Source organism: Stenella coeruleoalba, assembly GCF_951394435.1.
Source record: "Stenella coeruleoalba genome assembly, chromosome: 3".
NCBI classification, from domain to species: domain Eukaryota; kingdom Metazoa; phylum Chordata; class Mammalia; order Artiodactyla; family Delphinidae; genus Stenella; species Stenella coeruleoalba.
Genome location: NC_137148.1, coordinates 151,443,664 through 151,468,666, shown reverse-complemented (window position 1 = coordinate 151,468,666; position 25,003 = coordinate 151,443,664). Strand labels below are relative to the sequence as shown.

Genomic DNA, 25,003 nt, shown 5'->3' with positions numbered 1-25,003 from the left:
GGAATTTTGATAGGGATTGCACTGGATCTGTAGATTGTTTTAGGTTGTATGGACATATACTCTCTGAGTGAGATGTGCATGTAAATGATTTGCCTAAGACTTATTAAAGCAAAATGAAAAAGTCAAAGAAACTGCTACATTAGAAAATACTAAACGTGTAGAGTATGGGCGGCTGGTGTGTGCTCGGGATGACCCAGCCCCCTCCAGGCCAGAGAGGTGGGTGGGAAGTAGCAATTACAACAGACAAGGATGACCCTCCCTGTTTACCCCTCCCTCTGGGCCCATTTTATTCCAGGCTGCATCGTTTAAACTCAAAACACACTTTTAATATAGGGCCCTTGTAGCCATCTTGTTGTGCTACTCTTCACAACCCATGAGCAGGGTCACAGGAAACTGTCAACAGGTCTGGCTTTCCATGTTACCACTCATACAAGCCAGTGCTTTTCCACACTTGATCTACAGATCACAGACACGTGAGGATTATGCAAAAGAACAAGAACAAAGCTTTATTGTAAGTTTCACATCGAAACAGGGTCCACACGAGACCCAGCCTGGGAGGAGGTGGACACTGATGGCCTCACCCCAAAGTTATTGGCTCAGGCCAACTTCCTCCTCTTAAACCCCAAGGTAATGAATGGAGACCTGGAGGAGAATGACTTGGTCGATGGCCCAGTGGTTTTTTGTCCAGCCAAGCCCTGGGCAGGTGATGAGGGGGCCCTAAGAGCAAGGCTGCACCTTGCTGTGCCCACTGTGGAGCTGAGGCTGATAGGAGTAGAGGCTGGATCCGACACACCCCTAAAGTCAGCCTTGGCTGGGCATGGGCTGCGCCCTCCGCTGGAAGTAGGGGGGCCCTGCCTGGGTGCGCCCCCAGGGATGTGATGTAAGATGGGGGCAGTAGTGCCTCCAGACCTAGGCTGCTTCTTAGGGCTAGGTCCCATGGTCACCGTGGGGTGGCTCTGGTGAGGCGGGCCCCAGGAGTTCAGGCCCATGCTGCCCCCATTGCTGTGTGTGGTGCTCGGGGGCCCCCTCTTTCTTGCCGTAACTCTGAGAGCTGCAAAAATGCAGCTCAGATCTGCGGGGCCGCCCAAAACTGGGGGGCTTGGAGCAGAGGCAAAGGCTGGAGCTTTCCGTTTCCTGGGGAAGAGCTGGGAAGAGCTGCCCAGGTCCCCGATGGCATAGGTCTCATCCCGCAGCGCACTGTTGATGCGCCGGAACGCTGCTTCCTTCTCCGAGTCTAGGTCTTCGGCGGTGACCCGGAAACCCGGCTCAGGGGCTGGGGGCAGCCTCAGAGGCTCCCCTCGCCTGTGCGGCAGCAGAGGAATCCTGCGTTTTCGGGGCCTGGGACTGTCAGATGTGCAGGAGCCCTTCCTCCAGGGCCCTTTCTGCCCTCTTGCTGCCTCTGCATTTTTGTCAGGCTGGCTTTTCCTCTGGGAAACCACCGGAGCTGCAGAGGGCGATGGAGGACCCTCCTCGCGCCCTGTCTTTGCAGACTTCTGGGGCAGCCCTTGCGGTATGGCGGGACCCCTCCTTCTTTCCACTGGCAGGAAACCTCGGGTGGAGCTATATGAGCTCGTGATGGCGTTTCTTTGGGGGCAGGAACTCATACAAGAGGTCTGCTGTTTCCTGGCGGATCTGTCCTCTGCCCACTTGGCGTGGAGGTCTCTCTGCAGAGGTCCAGGCCTGGGCACGAAGAAAGAGCCCCCCAGGGGCCTAAATGCAGATCGTGCGCCCCCGGTGTCATCGGGGCCGCTTCTCTGGTCTTCGTTCCTCCCTGTGACTGTGGGGACTTCCTCCTGCTCGGCCATCCCTTGCCCGCTCTCCTCCAGGGCCCTCAACACCGTCTTCTCTGTGCTGTAGTTGTAGTTCGGGACACAGCTGGGTGTCGTGGCCGGCACTGGCTGCCCCTGCGCCACACTGACAGTGACTGTGTCCACTGCGGACACTGAGCTGCGGGACGTCGTGGAGGTGCGAGCACCCATCTCTGCCTTCTTCCGATGGCCTCGCCTGAAGATGGAGATAAGGATCCCCATAAGGAGTGCAGCGTCTGCGGGATGGTAGAATGGGGTCTCAGAGACTCTGTGGCAAAGCGTAGATGCAGAGTCACTGGACACTTGTGGGCTGGCCTGCGAGTGGATAGCCGGCCATAGACAGCTGGGTGACCCGGGCCGGCCACGGGAAGTCGGTGGGCGCGGGGAGCGGGCTGGGGGCAGCCGAGCCCTCCTGGCAGGTGCTGGTCCCCCAGTGCCCGGTGTGAGGGTGAGGGGCAGGGCCTACCTAAGTAACTGCTCCTAGAGAACATGGGTGAGGTCGGTCCGTGGATAGAGAGAGCTGGGCTCCGGGCACTCTCCTTCAGCTGCCAACTCGGCCAAAAGCGGAGTGCGCTCTCTTTGGCCTGTTGCCTTTTTATACTCTGAAACCTGTGAGCGAACAATGGGCGTGCGTTGGCGGGGCGCAAAGTTTAGGGAGGGGTGGCGCATGCGCAGAGTACACGTCAGGCCCTGGGGCGCACAGGTGAGGATGCGCGCCCCTGGACCGTCTAGCGCTTCTGAATCTCCCGGGGGTCTGAGGGCTGGAGGTGTTTGCCTTGAGGGTGATGAGCTTCTTGGCAGGACAGCTGGCCCTTCTCCCCTGGCCGTGCCCCAGTGCTGTCGGGGTAACTAACTGTACTGGACGGGATCCCCGCCCAGCAAAGTGGGGCAAGGTCGCTGTCTGTGCAGCTCCCACAAGAGGCGGCAGCTTTGGCAGCAGCGCCTCTGCGTCCTCCTGCCCTTTCCCCTGGCGGCACTGGAGGGGAGAGCCGCTAAGAACGGAAGTGCCCACACCATCCAGATCCTGCTGGGGTGACACCTGAAGTGGTGACCAGGGCTGGCTGAGAGGGCCATACTTACCATATGACCCAAAAACCCACTCCTAGGCAATTAACCAAGAGAAAAACTTTTCACAAAACACATATGTGAATGTTTTACCTATCTTGTCCACAATTCCTAAATATAGGACTATTGAGGTTATCCAATTTTCTTGAGTTTGTCATTTTTTAATTGTTCTTGGAATAACACTATGTATACGTATTGTTTCACAGTCTAGAGTTAATATTTTACCAATTAAATAAAATTCAGAAGGCTTACATCCATATAGATTCTTTTACCTTCCACTCTTTGTTATAGCTGTCATATGTGTCACCTTTATATGACGTCAACGCCACCCTCTGAGACTGTGGTATCCTTTTTTCATACATATACAGGGAATTCCCTGGTGGTCCAGTGGTTAGGACTCAGCACTTTCACTGCTGGGGCCCCGGGTTCAGTCCCTGGTAGGGCAACTAAGATCCCGCAGGCCACGCAGGCGTGGCCAAAAAAAAAAAAAAAAAAGTCATACATATACAAAATAATGTAAGAGGGTAATTTTTCCAGATACTTGCCATTTTTGTTGCCCTTCCTTTGTTCCTGAAGTTGCAAGCTTACTTCTTTGTTGTGTCATTTCACTTCAGCCTGAAGAAGTTCCTTTCATGTAATATTGTTATAGCAAATTGTCTGGTGATGAATTCTCTTAGTTTTCTCTCATCTCCATCAGACTTCATTTTGGCTTTTGTTTGACTTTCAGTCTTTAAGGATATCCTTGCTTTAAGGATATCATATCCTGGTTGGTCTTTTCCTTTAATACTTTAAAGATGTTATTCCATTCTTTTCTGGTCTCTGTTTTCTGATGAGAAATCACACTCCTTCAAGTTGACATTCTGTGATGTATAACAGGTCGGTTATACAAGATTATTCTTCACCTTGGCTTTTTTATCAGGTTGTGTGTCAGGGTGAAGCTTTCTGAGCTTAGGTCTGTGTCTTGAAATCAGTGACGTTTTCAACTATTCTTTTCCTCATATATTTTCTTCTGCACCTTTCCTTCAGACCCTCCAACGGCACAAAAGTTAGAACTTGCAATATTGTTTCACATGTCTCTGAGACTTAATTTTTGTTCAGTCATTTATCCCCCTTCAGTTGTCACCCCAGCAGGATCTGGTTGGCTTGGGCACTTCTGGGTTTTTTTTTTTTTGCACTTCTGTTCTTAGCGGCTCTCTCCTCCAATGTTACCAGGTGGGAGGGCAGGCGGACGCACAGCCGCTGATGCCAAATCTGCCACCTCGGGCGGCGGCTGCTGAGCCAGGTACCCTGCTCTCCAGCTTTCCTGCTCTGGTGGCCGGGGACCCATCCTGTACAGTTAGAGCCGGCCGGGAGAGAAGGGGCAGCTGCCCTGCCAAGAAGCTCATCACCCTCAAGGCAAACACCTCCAGCCCTCAGACCCCCGGGGAGATTCAGAAGCGCTAGACGGTCCAGGGGCGCGCATCCTCACCTGTGCGCCCCAGGGCCTGACGTGTACTCTGCGCATGCGCCACCCCTCCCTAAACTTTTGCGCCCCGCCAACGCACGCCCATTGTTCGCTCACAGGTTTCAGAGCTGCATCCCAGCAACAGGCCAAAGAGAGCGCACTCCGCTTTTGGCCGAGTTGGCAGCTGAAGGAGAGTGCTCGGAGCCCAGCTCTCTAACCAAGAACCAACCTCACCCAAGTTCTCTAGGGGCAGTTACTTAGGTAGGCCCTGCCCCTCACCCTCACACCGGGCACTGGGGGACCAGCACCTGCCAGGAGGGTTCGGCTGCCCCCAGCCCGCTCCCCGCGCCCACCGACTTCCCGTGGCCGGCCCGGGTCACCCAGCTGTCAATGGCCGGCTATCCACTCGCAGGCCAGCCCACAAGTGTCCAGTGACTCTGCATCTACGCTTTGCCACAGAGTCTCTGAGACCCCGTTCTACCATCCCGCAGACGCTGCACTCCTTATGGGGATCCTTATCTCCATCTTCAGGCGAGGCCATCGGAAGAAGGCAGAGATGGGTGCTCGCACCTCCACGACGTCCCGCAGCTCAGTGTCCGCAGTGGACACAGTCACTGTCAGTGTGGCGCAGGGGCAGCCAGTGCCGGCCACGACACCCAGCTGTGTCCCGAACTACAACTACAGCACAGAGAAGACGGTGTTGAGGGCCCTGGAGGAGAGCGGGCAAGGGATGGCCGAGCAGGAGGAAGTCCCCACAGTCACAGGGAGGAACGAAGACCAGAGAAGCGGCCCCGATGACACCGGGGGCGCACGATCTGCATTTAGGCCCCTGGGGGGCTCTTTCTTCGTGCCCAGGCCTGGACCTCTGCAGAGAGACCTCCACACCAAATGGGCAGAAGACAGATCCACCAGGAAACTGTAGACCACTTGTATGAGCTCCTGCCCCCAAAGAAACGCCATCACGAGCTCATATAGCTCCACCCGAGGTTTCCCGCCAGTGAAGAGAAGGAGGGGTCCCACCATACCGCAAGGGCTGCCCCAGAAGTCTGCAAAGAAAGGGAGCAAGGAGGGCCCTCCATCGCCCTCTGCAGCTCCGGTGGTTTCCCAGAGGAAAAACCAGCCTGACAAAGATGCAGAGACAAGAGTGCAGAAAGGGCCCTGGAGGAACGGCTCCCGCACATCTGACAGTCCCAGGCCCCGAAAACGCAGGATTCCTCTGCTGCCGCACCGGCAAGGGGAGCCTCTGAGGCTGCCCCCAGGCCCTGAGCTGGGTTTCCCTGTTGCCGCTGAAGACCTAGACTCCGAGAAGGAAGCAGCGTTCCGGCGCATCAACAGTGCGCTGCGGGGTGAGACCTAGGCCACTGGTGGCCTGGGCGCCATGCAGCCTTCCTGTCCCTTTCTGCTGCCTGCTGCAGGGGCTGCTTCTCCGCAGAAAATGTTTCATAGTTATTTCTATTTTAATATGATCATGGTACATTAAAATGTATTAGTGCTTGCCTGTGAACACTAAGGTCACTTGACTTGTAATTTTCTATATTGTTCTATATTTTTGTGACTAAAGGCATTACTTGGGGTAATTAAAAGAATATCTTGAAGCGATTTTGGCTTTTGATCTGCCACTAATTCCTATTTAACCTTAATTCAGGGGTCGGATTCTTTGACCCAAGGAAACAGAATAGTATAAAAAGAAAGAATGTGAGTGTCAGATGATGGCAGTGATTAAGTATAGCAAGAGACGCCTTTGCAAAAGTTACTGTTGGTCCCAGAAGACTCTCACTTAGCTGTGTGACCCTGGGCAAGTCACTTCACCTAAATCTCTGAATTATAGGGCTGTACTGATGATTTAAAAGTGACTGAGCACGGTGGACACTCGGAAATCCTGGGTTCTCAATAAAGCCACTGCCCTGCTCTTTGGTCCTTTGGAATTACTAGTTTAGTAAAATTTATACTTGACAGTAATTTTCGCTTAAAGTTTATTTTGTCTATTTCATCTCAGCCTTTTGGCTAAGATCAAGTGTAGTATCTGTTCTTGTCAATTTAAATAGCAAGAGAAAAGAAAGGAAAATAACGGGCATGCCCCCACACTTTTCAGACAATAGGAGCCTCTTAACCTGTTCCTTTGTCCAGAGACACAGGCCATTTCTCAGTGAAGGCCTCTGCCATCACTGAGGTTGCAGGGGAGATGTGGTAACTGGGAAGAAAAAGACCAATGGGGATGACCCCCTCACTCCTCAACATCCAAGCCCCCCACTTTCTCACTTGTCTGGCTAGAAATAAAAGGTTGATCCCATGGTTTTAACTTTCAGCTGTTGCTGGACTTTGGGTGCCTTGCGTAAACTGGGAGACAGAGATAGGAAAAAACCCCACCATAATCACCCTGTTATGGGCTGTTATTCAACTTTGGACTTCCAGGCCCCATCTGCCTGTTAGCATTCACTTCTTAGAGTTTCAAGTGCATGCTGTTTGTCCTCTATCTTGCCCCATGCGGCTCTCAAGCCCTCGTAATATGACATTTCTCGTGCCACATGTAAAAATTCTAACACTTTGCAGATACTGAATTAAAAATCTATTATTTACATTGACTTCACCATTTTCATTTTCCTGGTGTGTTCAGTAGAAAATTCAAAATTACATAAGTGCCTGGCATTATGTATTTTTTGGTGAGCAGTGATCCAGAGGATGGAAATGTATGCCTCCTTCGACTCCTTAAACTTAACCCCACTCTGGGGCAATGTCCCAGCCAGGCAGAAACTGCAGTGTGTCTTGGAGAAGGTCTTTTGCATTGAGATAGTAGGATGCTCTTTTAGCTTCAAGAACTTGGATGTTGTTGAGTTTAACCTGGTATAAGTTCAAATTAGAGTGTTTTAATTTTAGGATGTTAAAGGTAATCCCCATGGTAAACACAAAGAAAATAGCTATAGAATAGTCCCAAAAGGAAGTGAGAAAGTAATTTAAATATTTTATTGTAAGAAATCAGCTAAACACACACAACGAAAGATAGGAATGCAGGAAATGAGGGGCAAAAAAGCTTTGGGCAGATGGAAAAGAAACAGCACAATAGCAGAAATAAGTCTTTTTTTTGTCAGCAGTTACTTTAAATATAAATGGATTAAACACTCCAATCAAAATACAGAGATTGGCGGAATAGGTAAAAACATATGATCCAACTATATGCTGTCTACAAGAGACTTAATTGAGATCAAAAGACTCAAGCAGGTTGAAAGTTAAAGGATAGAAAAAGGAATTCCAACCTCAGTGAGAAAACTCAAATAGTAACCAAAAGAGAGCAGGAGTGTCTATACCAATATCAGACAAAATAGACTTTGAATTTAAAATGGATGAAAGCGTTAAATATAAGAGTTAAACTATACAAAGTTCTGAAGAAAAAAAGAGGTAAATCTTCATAGTCTTGGATTTGGCAATGAACTCTTAAATATGATAGCAAAAGCACAGGCAACAAAAGGAAAAAGAAATTGGACTTTATCAAAATTAAAATCCTTTGTGTTTCAAAGAACACCATCAAGAAAGACATAATACAACCTTCAGAATGAAGGAAAATGTTTGCAAGTCATATATCAGATAAAGCCTAGTATTCAGAATATGTAAAGAACACTGGCAACTCAATAAAATGTCAAATAACCAAATTTTAAGAATGAGAAAAAGAATCTGCATAGATACTGCTCCAAAGAAGAGACACAAATTGCCAATAAGCACATGAAAACATGTCCAAAATTATTAGTCAAAATCATGCAAACTGAAACCACAGTGAGATACCACTTCATACCCAGTATTGTGCCATATAATTTTTTTAAAAACAAGGGTTGGCAATGATGTGGGCAAACTGGCACTTTCAAGCATCGCTGGTGCAAATATGAAAAAGAAAATAGTTTGGCCATTCCTCAAAAAGTTCAACACAGAGATACAGTATGGCCCAGGAACTTCACTCCCAGGTATATGTCCAGGAGAAATAAAAAACATATGTTCACACAAAAACTTGTACATGAGTGTTACATTGTCGTATCATTATTCATAATAGTCAAAAAGTGGAAACAACCCAACTATTCACCAACTGAGGAATGGAAAAATAAAATGTGTTATATCCATACAATGAATATTATTCAGCCATTAAAAGGGTGAAGGACAGATACATGCTACAACCTGGATGCACCTTGAATACATTTTGCTTACTGCAAAAGTCAGACACAGAAGTCCGCACATTGTGTGGTTCTTTTCATATGAAATGTCCAGCATAGGAAAATCAATAGGGACAGAAAGACCCAGGGCTGGGGTGAAAGGGGAGGACAGAATGAGAATGACTGATACTAGGTATGAGGTTTCTCTTGGGGATGATGAAAATGTACTGGAATTAGAGATGTTGATTGCAAAACCTGAGTACACTAAAAGCAGCCGAATCACACAGTTAATAAAAAATGTGGGGCTTCCCTGGTGACGCAGTGGTTGAGAGTCCGCCTGCCGGTGCAGGGGACGCGGGTTCATACCCTGGTCCGGGAAGATCCCACATGTCGCGTAAGCGGCTGGGCCCATGGGCCATGGCCACTGAGCCTGCGCGTCCGGAGCCTGTGCTCCGCAACGGGAGAGGCCACAGCAGTGAGAGGCCTGTGTACCGCCAAAAATATATATATATATGAATTGATGGAATATGGATTATATCTCAATCAAAAGATAATATGACAACATTTTTATAGTCATTACTCTTGATCAGTTTCAGGATGGAATTCCCACAGTGACTTCAATGGAGTGGCTTGTATGGGATGATATTTGAGGCTCAACCCTTTGGGACTAGATGTTCATTTTGAGCTGTTGAATGACGGTGAGGCCAAGCCAGTATATTTTCTTCACGGAGGATCAATCCCCATATGTATCCTTGGTTTGAATCCTTGTCTTTTTCTCTTCATATTCCTGAAACAAGTTCCTAGGAAATACATTCACAATAGTGAGAGGTGTTGACACCTTCCTGGCAAAAGCCTTAACTTATTCACAGGTGAAACTTCAGATCTCCTTATTACTAGCTGCCCGGGGAGTCCCCTGAAGCAAAGTAGGGCTTATGAAGATGGACCTTGCATTTTAGCGTGCACTTAAAATACCCAACAGGCTGATCACACGGGGAAAATAACTTTATTTACATGAGACAAGTACAAAGTCAGCACAACACAAAGAGGGAGAGTATGGGTGCTGGTGCCTGATGGCCTGAAATCAAATCCTATTTGAACGCCACGTGTACCTGGGAAGGTTAGTAACTTAGCTCTTCTGTTTCTCAGTTCCCTGGCCAGGGATATGGAAATATTAGTAGGACCTGCTTATTCGTATTATGTTCTGAGGCTAAAAATTAGTAAATACAAAGCCTGAAGAAAAATGATGGGTACTTCATAAGTGCTACCTACATAAATGTTCAAGTATTAAATGCCTGGAAGAATAAGTAGGTCGTCTCCAGAAAGGGCACCTAGGAGGCTACAAACAGGAGGATAGAGCCTACTTTTTCACATTGATGACATGAGTAAGAAGTTTTAGAGCTCATGGAAAGAATATTATTTCTTGTGATGCACTGTGGGGTGGGCAGAGTAGGGGCTGTGACCCATATTTTATGGTTCAGGGCACTGAAATTTAGACAGATTGAGTAACTTGCCCAGAGTCACAACACTGATGAGTGATGGGTCTGAGGCAGGGGAGGGATAGAGATTCCTGAACACATGGACATGAGATCATGCCCTGGATACACAAACCAAGAGCTCTCCTCGCTCCCTTTCACACATCCTCCTGCCCCAAGGATGCTGCAGGGAGACAGCTGGTACTCGGAGGAGGTGCCTGGCCCAAGAGAATGGCTCAAATCTGGACCTACCTCCTGGCTCTACGTTTCAATCCCTGACCCCAAATACAATGTCTTTCCCCCAAATGCAGACCCCCTGATGGACCGGGGTATCCAAATATGTGTGCATCTCCCCTCCCTTCCCCCTCAGCACTTGATTCTAGCAGCTGATTTGCAGTGAGACTTCCTGGTGGTCAGGTGACCACCCTGAATGACCAGTAGTCTACTTGACTCCCTAACTGACTCAAAACCCAGGACAGTCCAAACCAACTGCCCACATGACAGTTGCACAGAGAATTAGCATCATCTTCAACTGATCAAACCTGGATGATGAGCAGTTAATATTCATTAGCTGGGAACAGGGTCTACTGGGCTGGTGTTTTGGTGGCTTAACAGATGAAGTTTACAGGACCCCAGGGTCTCACTGACTAGAAACTGACCAATCATCTGAGCAGCTTGGACTAAGGCCTGCCTAAGAGCGGGCAGTGGCTGCACCGGCTCTGAGTGGGCACCTTCCCTGCCCAATCCTCCCTCAGCCAGATCCAGGCTCTGCTGTACAAACTACAGCCATTGCTCCTGAATCTACTTGCTGGTATTATTTCCACAGTACCTTCAATGGAGTGGTTAGTGGGGGTGCTATTTGTGTCCCTACCTTGTTGTTTGGCCAGATGCTGATTCTGATGTACCTGAACCACTGCTGCAGATGGCCAGCAGATTATCTTGATCGCAGATGATATTCTTGTGCATCCTGTGTTTGACTCCTTTATAATCTTCCTTTTCTTCTTGGTACCCGAGTCATGATCCTGGAAAACACGACAGAAACTGAGAGAACTATTGATATGTTGCTGGGAGAAGACCATGCAGAGGTGTCAATTCATTCCCAGGTCACACGTCTGTTCTCTTTGTTCACCAGCTTCCTAGGGGAGTCTAGGGGAGTCAAGTGAATCGAAGCTGGGCTGAGAAGAGGGTGTTGCAATGTGGTGTGCCCTTAAAATAGCCAGCAGCCTGACTGCACGGGGACATGACTTTATTTAGTGAGATAATACAGAAAGGGAGCACAGCACAGTGACCGACAGAGTGGGGGCTGGTGCCTGATGGTCTGGATTCAAATCATACCAGAAGCCACATGAACCTGGAAAGTTATGCAGACCCTCTGTCCTCAGTTCCTTGTTCTGTGATAATGGAAACGTTAATAGGGCCCACTTATTAGTATTACATGATGAAGCTTAATACAGCAAATCAGGTAGACCCTGATGAAAAATGATGGTTACTTCATAAGTTCTACCTAAGTGTGCAAATATTAAATGTCTGGAAGAATAAGCAAGAAATGTGGTAGTGCTGCCTCCAGAGAGGGGACCTGGATGCCACAGGGCAGGGGAGTGGGGAAGGTTATGGGTGTGATGCTTTAGAGCTTGTGAAGAATATCTGTCATCATCTCCTGTGATCCCCACATCAGCCCCGTGGGGAACTCATGGCAGGTGCTGTGAACCATATTTTATGGTACATGGCACGAAAATGTTGAGATTTTAAGTGACTTTCCCGGAGTCGCAAAGCTGATGACAGATGGATGTGGGACAGGAATGTAGTTGGTTCCCTGGGACAGAAATCCCTGAACCCCTGAATCCTCTAGATGGTGCTCTGGACCCCTGAGCCCAGGGCTCCCCTCCCTCCATGACCCCAATCCTCCTGCCTGCCCCATGGTTGCTCCAAGGACAGGAGGGGTCTGAGCCAACAGGAGGGCCCATGCCTGACCCGCTGCCTCCCTTACATGTTGATCCCTGACCCCACAGCTCTTAAATATCCCTGAAAGAAGGTCCCTTGAAGGATCAGGGGGTCCCATCTACGTCCCTCCTCCCTCAGCGTCTTCACACACTGGGTGAGCCTCCTGGTGGTCTGACCAGTGGTCGGCTTGTCTCCACGTGGCTCAGAGCCCTGGTCTCTCCAAGCCAGTTGCCCACATGGCACGTCTCTAACAAATTAGCTTGGTCTTCAACAACCAGCCCTGGATGCACAGGTAGTGCTGATTAATGAGGACAGTGGCCTGCTGGGCTGTGCTTGGTGGTTTAGTGGGTGAAGCTGGCGTGCCCCACTGTCGCCTGACTATTGATGTGAGCAACTGTCGGAGTAGCCTGGGCTACGGCCTGGCTGGGGAGGGGCCGTGGCTGCACTGGCTCTGAGGGCGCACCTTCCCTGCTCATCCTTCCTCATCAAAATCCAGCCCCTACAAACTCCTCATCCATCCCTAGACCCTGCAGTGGCACAGGAGAGAGGCCCATGCCCTTCTAGAGGGACCCCTCCATAGCCACAGCCTAGAGACCCCATCCCAGGACTGTCTCTGAGGATGACCCAGGCCCTCCTAATCTCTGTCACCAAATGTTCATTCCACTAACCCGATGGCATTGTCCCTTCTCTCCACGTTCCCAGGCAGCACCCAAACACCCAGTGATCCTGTCCACATCAACCACTGGAAATACCGCCACGAAACCCTAGTTTCCTTCCTTTCTGAAAACCTCTAGATTTAGACTGCTAATATTTGCTTTTGGATTTTGACATCGACATTCAGAAGTGTTTAGCCTGTAATTTCTCCTGTCCTGTAATATCTGCTGCGGGTACGACATCAGTATTCTCCTGGTCCGATGAAAGCAGTGTGGGTGTGTTCCCTCTGTATCTGTTCTCTGGAAGAGTGTGTAGGAGACGGGCATCGTTTCTGTCTTAAATGTTTGGTAGAAATCAGAGGAAGCCACCTGGCCCTGAAGTTTGTTTTGTGGGGAAATTTTTTTGGCATCTCTTTCTAATTGAAGTTTCCTTGGTGTATTGTACAGGGCACAGATCTTAAGCGTAGAGCTTTATGGTTTCTTGTAAATATAAACACATCTGCTACCAACACACAGTTCAATATACAGGATGTCCCCAGCACCCTGGCTGCCTCCTGTAGAAGGGGAGAAGAATAAGTGCTGACTTATTCGGTTATAAGAATGAAATCAGTTACTCCACGTATATTCCAAGTGCAGTGATTTACACACAAATAACTCAAAATGAGTGTGGCAGCACAATCAGAAAGTAGTGGAGGGTGCTGGAGGGCTGGGAGAATCCAGTCCCTTTGGGATTTCCGCTGTGGAGGTCGGGCCAGAGTAAGGAAGCTGAGGAGCTTCTCAGAAGCATCTGGGCTTTCACAGAGGGAAAAACTACTGCTCCCCAGAGTGGAGCGCCCACTGTAATTCACTGAGCCCTCCCTTTGCGGAGGGTGCTTTTCTGTACTTGTGTGTTATCTTACATAGAAATGTTTAAAAAAAAAAAACCGAGGAGGAGATCAATTTTGCTTGATGTAACAGCCTTTCACTGTTAAAAGTAAGACATGTATCTAAAATTTATGCTAAATCTGTACAGCTCCGACAGGAAGTAACCGGCACTCACTAGCTGACTCAGGAGCAGAGGGGGAGCAGAGAGGCGGCCCTCCTTCCTTGGACTCGTGTCTCATTTAAGCTGCCAGACACTGCACAAGCTCCATCCCCTCTGAGTCTCAGGCTGAGGCCTCCAGGTCACAGTCCTCACAGGTGTCAGACCAGAACCTGCCACACAAAGGCAGGGACTGGAGTCAGTGGGGAGGTGGGCTCCCTGGGGTCGGTGTGTGGGACCCAGGGGGGCTACTCAGACCCTGCAAGTGACTTTGGGCCCTGACATCCCCAGGGCTCACATCCCCAGGGCACTGGGGCCTCTTTGCTGCTCTTTGCCAAGTGTGTTCTGGTAGCAGAGAGACCTGTCCTACAGGGGCGATTTAACCTGGGCATTTGGCCGGGCGGTGTTCAAGTGACTGGTCCCCTGAACAGTGAAAGTGATGCAGAGGAAAGGGGAGGCTCTGGGGCTCCAGGGTGAAAAGTGTGGGTCCCTCCCACCTGGGCGCTGTGAGTGGGAGGTCTGATGACACAGGTGGGAGTAGTGACCCTGTCCCTCCAGCCCACACGCAACACGGCCCATCATGAGATCAGCACAGTGGAAGTGGGCAGAGAACCGCAATGTTCCCTTTTCCCCTAAGAATCATTTTTCTTTCTTTAACACCCCAGCCAAACTTGCCTGTGCTTTTTAATTTAAAAATATCCTGATGCTGTGGTCATAGAATCATAAATTCTATAGCTTTGCTGTATCCCAACATGAAAAGTTTGTAGAAGACACTGCTTTTCAGCGTGTAATAAAACCAGATGTATTTGTTATCTAATTTTAAGGTCATAATTAACTTGGAATCCTGGCCCTTTAACTCATCCTAAATTAGCATTGCTTTGAATTGCCTTCATTTTGTGTGTGTGTGTTGTATTCAATTTTAACACATCTATGGAAAATCTATAGAACCTCAGGTTGAGAAATGGTGCCATGAGGTGACCCAGGCCCTTCAGTGGGGCTCCACAGAGGCTGAGGGGTCCCCAGGGGGTGGGCAAATCCCAGCCAGGTGTGGATCCTGCAGTGTCCCCTACCGGATGCCAGGGCTACCGCGTGCCCACAGGGATGCAGCAGCGCTGGGCCAGGTGAGCTGTCTGCTTGCGTGAGAAGAAGCCCCGGTGCCTCTGTCCTCCTCACCCTTTCCCCAGGACGCCTGAACTGGGGGGTACCAGGGCCACTCCAGATATCTCACCACACTTGGTGATTAACTGGGGATGTTGCCTGCTGACCTCGGCGGGTTGGGAGGGCAAGGCTGGGTCCTGCAGAGGGAGATGTTGAACCTCACCAGGGACACTCTTTACAAAGAACACAATGTGAACAACACCTCCAGGAGTGATGTATGTGGTGACCCCACAGATGCCTTCGGCCCCCCATCTAAACATAAGAGCCTGGCATATTCAGGGCTTCTATGGAACGGGGACCGTTTCCTGGCGAGATGCACTCAGGTCATCCTCCAGTTGCCTGCGCAGATTACCACCATTCTCTTCTCTCCACCTTTTTGTTCACATGCAGTGGTGAGCACCTCTGTGCTCTCCTCTGGCTTTTGGGTTTTCCTGAAGCACCAAAAAAAAAAAAAAAAAAAAAAAAGTCAGGGATGGCAAGGGAAGCACATACACTTATTTGCCTTCTGCTCTTCCTCCTACCCTCTCCAGGCTCACATTTCCTCTTCTTGTTCTTCCTCATCCTTTTACTTCATCCCTTCTCTTGAATCCAGGATGAGAGAATTTTTTTTTAATTGGATGAGTCAGTCTTCTTTTACTTAATTTATTTTTAACGACCTTATTGGAATATATTTGCTTTACAATGGTGTGTTAGTTTCTGCTATATAACAAAGTGAATCAGCTATACATATACATACATCCCCATAACCCCTCCCTATTTTGTCTCCCTCCCACCCTCCCTATCCCACCCATCCAGGTGGTCACAAAGCACCAAGCTGATCTCCCTGTGCTAAGCGGCTGCTTCCCACTAGCTATCTATTTTATGTTTGGTAGTGTATATATGTCCATGCCACTCTCTCACTTTGTCACAGCTTAACCCTCCTCCTCCCCATATCCTCAAACCCATACCGTTTTTATGCTAAGTTATATTCTACATGTAGCCAGAAAAATGTTAAAAAGATTTTTAAAGAACTGCGCATCTATTTTTGAAGCTGATTTGCCTGTTCAAGGCTTGCTAGCACTTTATCCATCTCAGTGCTATTTCACTTAGTAAACAAATGCAGTTGCCATAATTGCTGCATATGTGTCTGTGTTCCCTTCTAGGCTATATGTTTTTGAAGTTAGAAACTATATTTATATCACAGCCCCTATGTATAGCACAATATCCATTGCTAATTCAGATTGTGCTTTAAGATATAAGAGAAAATTTAACCCGTTTATTATAGTCATAAACATCTAGCAAACCAACCAGAAAATAAAAACTAATTTTCAATGGGTTGGCCAAGAACAAAAAAGAGAGGAATACCTAGTGCAAAATCATATCTCTAATAACTACTGTTGGATTTAGAGCACACACATGCTAAACTTATTTTAAAATATCTTCTCATCAAAGATTTGAGGTTGGACCTGAAAAAATTATATCAGATGTGAAAATAATTATGTGGTCTGACCAGCGTGGATCACACAAAGTAAGTGTATACTATGTATAAAGTAGATAAACTACGAGGTCCTGCTGTATAGCACAGGCAACTATATTTAATACCTTGTAATAACCTATAAAGGAAACGGATCTGAAAAAGAAATATATATATCTGAATCTCTTGGCGGTACACCTGAAACACAACATTGTCAATCAACTATACTTCAAGTAAAACAAAACAAAACAAAACAAAGTAAGTGTAAAGGGAAGTATAGTTTTATAAATTCACCTCTGATATCCAATGGACCAACTGAAAGAAAATGGAAAGTACAACTTTCTAGGAGACAGGACATGGCCAGCAAACAAGGCCATTACCCTCGGTAACGGTCATACCTGCCAAAAGATATACAGACTAGCCTGCATTCATGAATACATAGGAATTCTTCATTTATCTGGCATTGTTAGGCAATGAGGTATTGTATGTTAGGAGAAGTTTTTTTAACTGACAAATTGAAGAGGAGTTATTTTAACCTTCACTCGGGAATTTTTTTCTAAAATTAAGAAATGTATCCACAAGTGCATCTAATGTTTCCGTGATAACTCGGGGTCATCAGTTCAATCAACGTTTGCATGAATAATGCAAATGGAAACAAGACAGGCATGCTTACTGAAACTGAAAATGACATGGCACTGGCTGGAATAACTGATGAGAGAGCAAGAAAAAAGCAAAAATGAAAACAAACCGTGATCAAGAAACAATCAGTCAAGTTCTGACTTTCTGTACTTAGTTTCAAAACGAGATACCACAAATCCTAGCGAGAGACTCCAGCATCATTAGCTGTCTTTCTCCTTTGTTTCCACCTTCCTTTCCTTTTCCTTCTATCCTAGACTGTTACAGGCAGTGCTTATAGCTGCTTGCAAGACAAATTCTAATACTTGCTTTCTCTCACACAAACTTCACAATATGTCCATGTGATAAATAGTATGGAATTAAAGACAGTTCATCACAGGGACATCTCCTATGAAAATAAAATTAGAAACTAGCTTCTAAACATGCAGAGAGAAGGGCGTGGTGTCAGGCACTAATTCCCTTGGGAATTCCTGTCCATTTCTAATAGACGTTCTTCTTTACCAAGATCCCTTTTTATTGGTGTCCTGTTCCAGACTGCTCCACTCCACCCATCCTCATCCTGTAAAATACATTCACACTCTTTTGTGACCCTAGTTATTTTCCCATTAAATAATCAATCATAGAACTGTCGGAATTAAATACAGAGTGAAATTAAAATACTGGAGTCACTTGGAGGGTTTAAGCAGCTCCACCAGAAAATACTGGGCATGGATTTAAAAGAGGCTGCGTGGGACTTGCTCTTGTCCAAGTTCTTTCTCAAGAAGTATCTGAAATAAGCCTAAATTCAGAGTTAATCAGTCTGGCCTGCTTTCTCAGGTGGACTGGAATTCATTGCTCTTTCCCCTCAACTCCCTGATGTCAGTGGCACTTTCCGGAGGGGAGGTGGACTTCTCTGCCTACTGCAGAAGCTCAGTTCCCCCAGGAACCACTCCCCATCTGAATCCCACACTGGAGGCCAGATGCCAGCCTTCCCAGAACATTCGTGATCTCCTTTCGGTTTTTGACCTGCTCAGATTGAGTCCCTGTAGACTCTTTCTCAGCTTGAAACCTGATATTCAACCCCTTCCCTGACCTTGATGGTTACCTGCCTACTTTAGGCCTCAGGTGCTTTAGCTATAAATCGATATATTTGCCCTTAATTCTAAAGTCTTCTTTCTAAAGCTCTACAATGTGTGGCTCCTTGAAAATGTTTCTCTTTGCTGGTTTTAATTTTGTAGAGAATTAAAACCACAGCTACTCTAAAAGACAGTAAGTTGCATTCGATAAGGAAAGTGTGCTTCTGTAGTTAGATTAACAGGGATGGAAGACGACTTAGTATGTTTTAAGATACTCATGATCCGTTCTCGTGAGAGTCGGGGGAAGAAGGGGAAGAGAGTTAATAAAATACCAAACGATTGTGACAAATTAAGTTCACCAAGATGTAGCTGATTAGTTACTACTTGAATAAGCCACACATATCCAATCCAAGTTGTCCTTTATTTTTCTAAGTAGGATCCCAGTGAACTGAGTCCCATGTTCAGTAACTCCACCTTCAGTGGCTTAGTCTTTAAAAACTGTTATGTTGCTGGAAGAAGAAATATTGCCCATCAGTCCTAATTGATGTTTAGCTATCACGCACATTTGAAATAAATTTATTACTTTGCCTGATCTCAGTGTAATACATTCCAAAGCGGCAAAGAGCACATGAAAAGTTATGGAGTCTCCATCTTCTACACTGAAGTGTGCAATAAATTACATATTATTTGGCCGTGAAATTCACAAGCCATAGAAACCACGCCATTAGCAATGTATACAGTGGTAAACAGCAGGTAATGAGAATGATATAAAACAAAACAGACTGTGTATGTTGGCACTGCTGCCAATAAAACAATCATTAAATGCATTCATATGCATCTACGCTAGGTAAGCTCTTTAGGGCAATTGCTATGAGTTCTACATACCTGTCAGGATATTATATATAGCCCACTTTCTATGGCCTTTATTCAAAGACGCTGAGAAAGGGTTACTCTGGGTAAATTCAGACCTTTTCTCAATATAGAATTTGGTCAACATGCATTCTGAACAGCAAAATTTCACAGTGCTTTCAATTTTCCTACACTAATTGCCACCTCAGCAAATGCAGGATTAAGTATAATGGATTATAAGAAGTTAGAAAGGAAAGATGGAAGAAAAGAAGGAAGGTAGAAAAAAGGTGGGTATGGAGTACTTCAACATTTATGTAGAGTGGACCTAAAACTAAATTGAGGTTTCCCTGAACTATTAGCATACGCTATAGAAACTTAAATGAAAAAATAAAAAAAACCAGCAAGGGAAACTCAAAGATTCTTTGTTTTTTCACTTTACTGCATATACACGTCCATCTTAAACAATCTATATGCTTATATCCAATAAGAGAGCATTGTTTTGCAAGGCTATTTGGGTTCTATCAGCATGTAGAGGTCAGACAACTCAACTTTAGCAGAGTTAGCCTTCAGGTGAATAATTGCTTCTTTCAGGTTGTGAGCATTTGATTTTTCCAGAAATGTTTCCCAAAAAATGAAAACTAAAAGAGTCCTACGACAGCGTCCTTTAGAAGTTTTATAGTATCAAGGCTTTTGGAGGAAGAGTATCCTTGTTGATTACCAACACAATGATTCCAAGCAGGTCAATTTATGCTGAGAATATTATATAACAGAACCCACTTCACCTCCATTATACTGACAATGATCTTCCTTACTTCAACCTTGTGGTTTTTAGTAAAGTTGAAAATACGGAGCCAAGAACAGACAGTGACAATGCCAGAGACTCAGATGTACCTATAGGTGCCTTCAGACAACATCAGCCACCCAGGCTAAAGTCCTGGTTTAAAACATCCCAACATGAATGAATCTCAAAAACCATATGCTGAGCAAGTGAAGCCAGATCAGAAGGGCACCGACTGTATTATTCAACTTACATGAAATTCTAAACTGGGCAAAAGTCATCTCTAAAGATAAAAAACAGATCCGTGGTTGCCTTGGGGTGGGAGATGGGGATACTTTTGCAAAAGCCTAGGAGGAAACTTTCTAGGGTTTTAGGATTGTTATCTATCTTTATGGGGGTGGTAGTTAAACAAATGTATACATTAATTAAAAGTCACTGAACCGTTGACTAAAAATGTCTGCATTTTATTGTATGTAAATGATACCTTAATAAGGTTGATTACAAAATGAACCAAAACCAAAACAAAACTGAAGAAAAACCTCTCAAGACCTCAAAGAAAATATACTGTTTTCTTCCAGGGTACCAGATTGGAAATGAGGCATTGGTCTGTTCTACCCTCAGATTATCTCTAGGATTATCTAGTCTATTTTAAAGCACTAGAGTCCCCTATCAGGAAAACTCACCCCATGTTTAATTACTTTGATTTCTTCTCTGCCTCTTCTCCCAACACAGTGAAGTCATTCACGGAAGAAAAGCCAGCTTTTGCCAAATTTTCTTCATCATATATTCTTTCCAAATCTATTATTTATGTAATAAAATTTTGCTACACTTTGTAAAAATCTAGCTTTTTGAGGCTTACAAATCTTAACAGTTAACCTATTGCCTCCACTGGAATTTGGAAAAAAATTATTTTGAAAAGGAATAGCTGAGACTTGACATTTTTTGTGTGTGTGATTTTCTCTTCACCTAAGAGAGAAGTGAGTAGGAATGAGAAACACATACATAAAGAAAAATAAATTTATCTTGCTGCCTTTGCATGGTTATAATTTATAGGAGGCCCTTTTCAACAATAATCTATTATCAGAATCAACAAAATATAATCTCCATGAAGGCCAGGCCAGGATATTTGTCTCTTTTTCAGCAGATTGCAATACAAACCACATTCATGGATATGCTCCTTGATGATCTTTGTAATACTGTAACAGTTGACCATTTCCTCATGCCTCTTCCCCTTAACTTCAACCTGGTTTTTCACCAATGACCTCACATTTCCTTCTCTATCACTTGGTTGTGGGCCTCTTTTCCAACTCCAACTCGCATTTCACTCTGGCACCAAAGGAAGACTCACACCTTCCTGCTTTTTAATGATACCTCAAGGTCATTACCATATTGTGATCACCCTGAAGAATAGCCAGACAATTGTTATTTCAGAGCCATCTGACAGTTTGTAGCTCTAAAAATTAACTAAGGACCGCATTTGTCAAAAATATCCTAGTTTAAGATTTTGGTAATACAGCAACAGTAATTCCGAAGTCATTTATGACAATCAGTGTGGGAAGCACCCTCCTTCAGGAAGACCCTTTGCCATACAATACTCTTTCCCTGTCTGGTAATAAGGAAGCACGGCCGTGGAAAGTAACCTTTTGTGGAAAGAAATACTTGGCTTTGAGAAGGCTTGAAGTTCATACATTTTTCTTGAATTAGATTCCCCATTAATTACTTTATCCACAAAGAGGTAATTATCAGAGTTATGTAAGCAATTAAGGAGATGCTACTCCACATTCTTTCAGCTTGTTGACCTTTCTCACTTTATTTCATGTGGCTATCTGAAACATCAGTGATTTACATGCCTTTTTTTTTTGACAGATTTCTGTGTGTGTGTGTGTCCCCATGATGAAAACATCATTAAAGTAAAATATCAGGAATACATTCTTAAGAAGCAGTCGACTTAAAGTCCTAGAAAAAATGAAAGCACTAATATTCATGGACAACTCTACACTCTGAAAGTTACTCCAAATTTTGTTGACCTCTCTTTTGTCTAGGAGTTTTTCAAATTTTCTACCATGATCATTTGTTAGTTTTATAATTACATAATAAAGGCATTACATCATATAATCTTTTGTTATCCATTGCAGTTTTAAAACTATTCCTTTCCTTGTCCTCAGCAGATATGTCATAGATTATTAGTACATAAGCAAAGACTTTCAACGTAACAGTACTTTATAGTGAGAAGAACTATACTGAGCTATTTCTATCCTAAGACAATGCACTAGGAAAGCACTAGGAATTCTTAAACACTAGGAATACAGAGACAATCAAGGGGCAAGTTCCTTGCCTTCGAGTATACAGGATCATTATAGCAAATGCTTAAATAGCATTTAGTAAGTAACTCACCACAGCAGTCTTATTATCCTCCATTTTAATAGGTGAGCAGAGGAAGCCACAGGGAATTCATAGGGTAAAGCCAGAATTTGAACCTAGGTAGACTAGTACACTCTCCACGGCTTTAACTACTACGTTAAAAAAATATATATATATAAGTTATATATATATATAAAACTCCAAGTATTCCAAAGTTACAAAACACTTATCTACCAAAACTCAAAAAGGAGCACACAAACTTGCATAGAAAATAAACATGTGGGTTTCCCTTGTGGCGCAGTGGTTGAGAGTCTGCCTGCCGATGCAGGGGACACGGGTTCGTGCCCCAGTCCGGGAAGATCCCACATGCCGCGGAGTGGCTAGGCCCGTGAGCCATGGCCGCTGAGCCTGCGCGTCCGGAGCCTGTGCTCCTCAACGGGAGAGGCCGCAACAGTGAGAGGCCCGCGTACCGCAAAGAAGAAAATAAACATGTAAAAGTTCATAAATAAACCACAATATAACCTGCTCCACATAATATACTGACTGCAGTGTCCTGGGCCTCTCCCATCCTTAGGTAGCTGGAAATTACAACAAAATAATACTTTTCACCTTTGGAAGCCACACCATCTCTCATACCAAGCAACCAATTACTTCCTTAGAGAGAACAGGAAATTAACCTGAATATCATAAAAAATATATATATAGCATTAGTGATGTAGAATCTTTGTTTAAAGACAATAACTTCAATAGCAGAGGGAACTTTACCATTGCAGGCTTCAGATAACCTCTATATTTCTCAGATTTCATGCTAAATCATAAAATGCCATATTGTGTCTGAAGCTATTTTTTCAATAGTCCATTTTCTTAAATGGACGAGCAAAGCCGTAAATACTGAGGAACATTTTGGCTCCCAAATCCTAAAGCCATTCTGATTATGCCTGGGTGATCATGGGGACGTCATCGGAACTACCAGAGGACTGGCTGAAATACCAGTGTTCTGGCCAGCTTACAAATTAAAAATTATACAGAATCCAATTTTATTTTTTTGTTAAGTAATTCCTATGAGGCTTTTGAGATGTCACTGTAAAGTCCTTTCATGTGTAATCTTTATCCATTAGATAGGGAACAATGCCAATCCCCATCATAAATACTGTCACAACCTGACACTGAAAATCCATTGCAGGGCATAGGACCTGCAAATAGGAGGTGAATCACACACATCCACTCATTCAGACAATCCACAAATATTCATTTTTAAGTCTACTATATGCCAATAATGTACCGGCCTCTCAGATGCTAAACCATGCTAAATGCTGAAACAGACATACTCAGTTCGGGCCCTCCTGGAACTTATTACCTACAGAAGTGCCTTCGTTGTAAATGGTCAGGTCTCAGCCAATGCTATTATCATCAGCAGGTGACCAAATGATACAGCTTGCTTCCCTTCCGAGGTACAAAACAGTTCTTACACCTGAATGGGATGCAAAGAATAATCTGACTTCTGTTCACCAGGGCATGAATTGAACTGTCCTTGCAGAAGAGATAACAGATGGTGTGAACCCCACATCCTAGAAACGGGCCAGGCACACGACAAGTGTTCAGCTTTTCAAAAACAAATGAACAATCACTTCCTCTCCTAGATCTTTACACCCTTCCTCTGTTGGCTACTTTCTCTCAGCTTATAAACATCCTCAAATATACTCACTTAAAAAAACTCTCAGACCTATGATCCTTTGGATATTCTTGTGGTTAACCTAAGTCTCTACCATGCCTTCAAACACCTGTCCTCCCAAAAGCCCACATCTGTACCTTGGGCCCAGACCTGTCTACCAGGCCCCTCTAAAGCACTGAAGATGAAGGAAGATCCTCTCACCACCCCCAATCCCTTTCTACTGTGCTCTGTATCTCTCAAAAAGATGCAGCTGTAAACTGTCACCCACGCTTGCTGCCCTCCCTTTTCTAACTGGTCACCAGGCCTCACCCATTCTCTCTCAGATCTGCAAAACCCGGTCCCACCTTTTATAACTTAAGTGGGACCCTTAGATTACAATTCACCCTGCACCCAATCAACTGCCTTCCACATGGAGGTCCAAGTGAGTCTCTAAACCAGAATTCCATTTCACTGTTCTTTGGTGTTTCCTGCAGCCTTCAGGATAAACATCCAAACATCTGACAGGACAAACAAGGCGCCTTTTTGTTGGGCCCCACTAAGTTTTCAGTATTAACTCTCATTTCTTTCCCAAACCCTGAGTTCCAGCCCTGTACATTAGTTTTGCCATATTTTCTTACATTTCTCAAACTTCAACACACACTGCTTTCTCCTGCCACCCCAGGAGCTTCTACATATCCTTAGAGAGGACAGCCCTTCCTCCAAGAATCCTACCCTGAACTTTCCCTTCCAAGTTTCTGTGCTCTGCAAAGGGGAAAGATGGCGGGGAGGGATACATTAGGAGTTTGGCATTAACATATACACACGACTATATATAAAATCATCAACAAGGACCTACTGCATAGCACAGGGACCTCTACTCCATATCCTGTAACAAACTGTACGGGAAAAGAATCTGAAAAGGAATGGATATATGTATAACTGAATCACTTTACTGTACACCTGAAAGTAACACAATATTGTAAATCAACTATCCTCCAATATAGAATAAAAATTAAATCAAAGAAAAAAGAGATTCTGTGCTCTGTAGCAGCAGAACTCACTTCTTCCAGAGCACTGACTCCTGTGCTTGTGTTTACTTTTTGCCCAGCAGAAGGGAAGATTACCTAGGGCAGAAGCATCGTCTCCAGCAGCCCTTGGTTCTGACATCTCATTCAAGTGCCAGGATACTTTACACACATAACCTGCTTAATTAATTCTAAGAACCCACAGAAAGAGTGGTTTTTAATGTCATTTTACAAGTGTGGGGATTGTAGTGCAAAAGAAACCTGTCCAGGCCACAGAGAGCATAAGCCCTGGAATTCAAACCCTAAGCTGCCTTGACACCGGTGCTCTTTTCACTATATATGATACACCTATTGAAAAAAATTTTTTTTTCCTGAGCCCTGTTTGAATGGAAAGGAAATGAAGCTGGGATATATCCATTTCCTAATCGCTTTGGTGTGTACCAGGCAAAGTCATTCAACAGACCAGGTAACATCTGTGCAACAATTAACGATGCTCCAAA

General features: G+C 45.3%; 4 protein-coding genes across 5 annotated transcripts in view; all 4 read right to left on the bottom strand.

The window, feature by feature from the left end:
- LOC307183206 (metabotropic glutamate receptor 7-like) overlaps nt 1-25,003 on the bottom strand; it is a 582,198-nt gene that overhangs the window by 117,711 nt on the left and 439,484 nt on the right. The window lies entirely within an intron of this gene.
- The window catches only part of LOC307183207 (putative POM121-like protein 1), a 77,871-nt gene that overhangs the window by 1,049 nt on the left and 51,819 nt on the right, over nt 1-25,003 (bottom strand). The window lies entirely within an intron of this gene.
- Nucleotides 557-2,438, bottom strand: LOC307184614 (nuclear envelope pore membrane protein POM 121-like). Its single transcript, XM_079918230.1, has 2 exons — nt 2,275-2,438; nt 557-2,044 (listed from the first exon to the last, which is right to left on the bottom strand). Exons 1-2 carry the CDS (start codon nt 2,297-2,299, stop codon nt 597-599), a joined length of 1,473 nt encoding a protein of 490 aa, XP_079774356.1. The 5' UTR covers nt 2,300-2,438; the 3' UTR covers nt 557-596.
- The window catches only part of LOC307184910 (uncharacterized protein), a gene marked incomplete at its 5' end in the record, with an annotated part of 38,133 nt that continues 22,419 nt past the window's right edge, over nt 9,290-25,003 (bottom strand). The window contains one exon of the mRNA XM_079918664.1: nt 9,290-15,126. Coding sequence (XP_079774790.1) covers nt 15,044-15,126 — 83 coding nt within the window. The 3' untranslated portion in view covers nt 9,290-15,043. The remainder of the gene's footprint in view (nt 15,127-25,003) is intronic.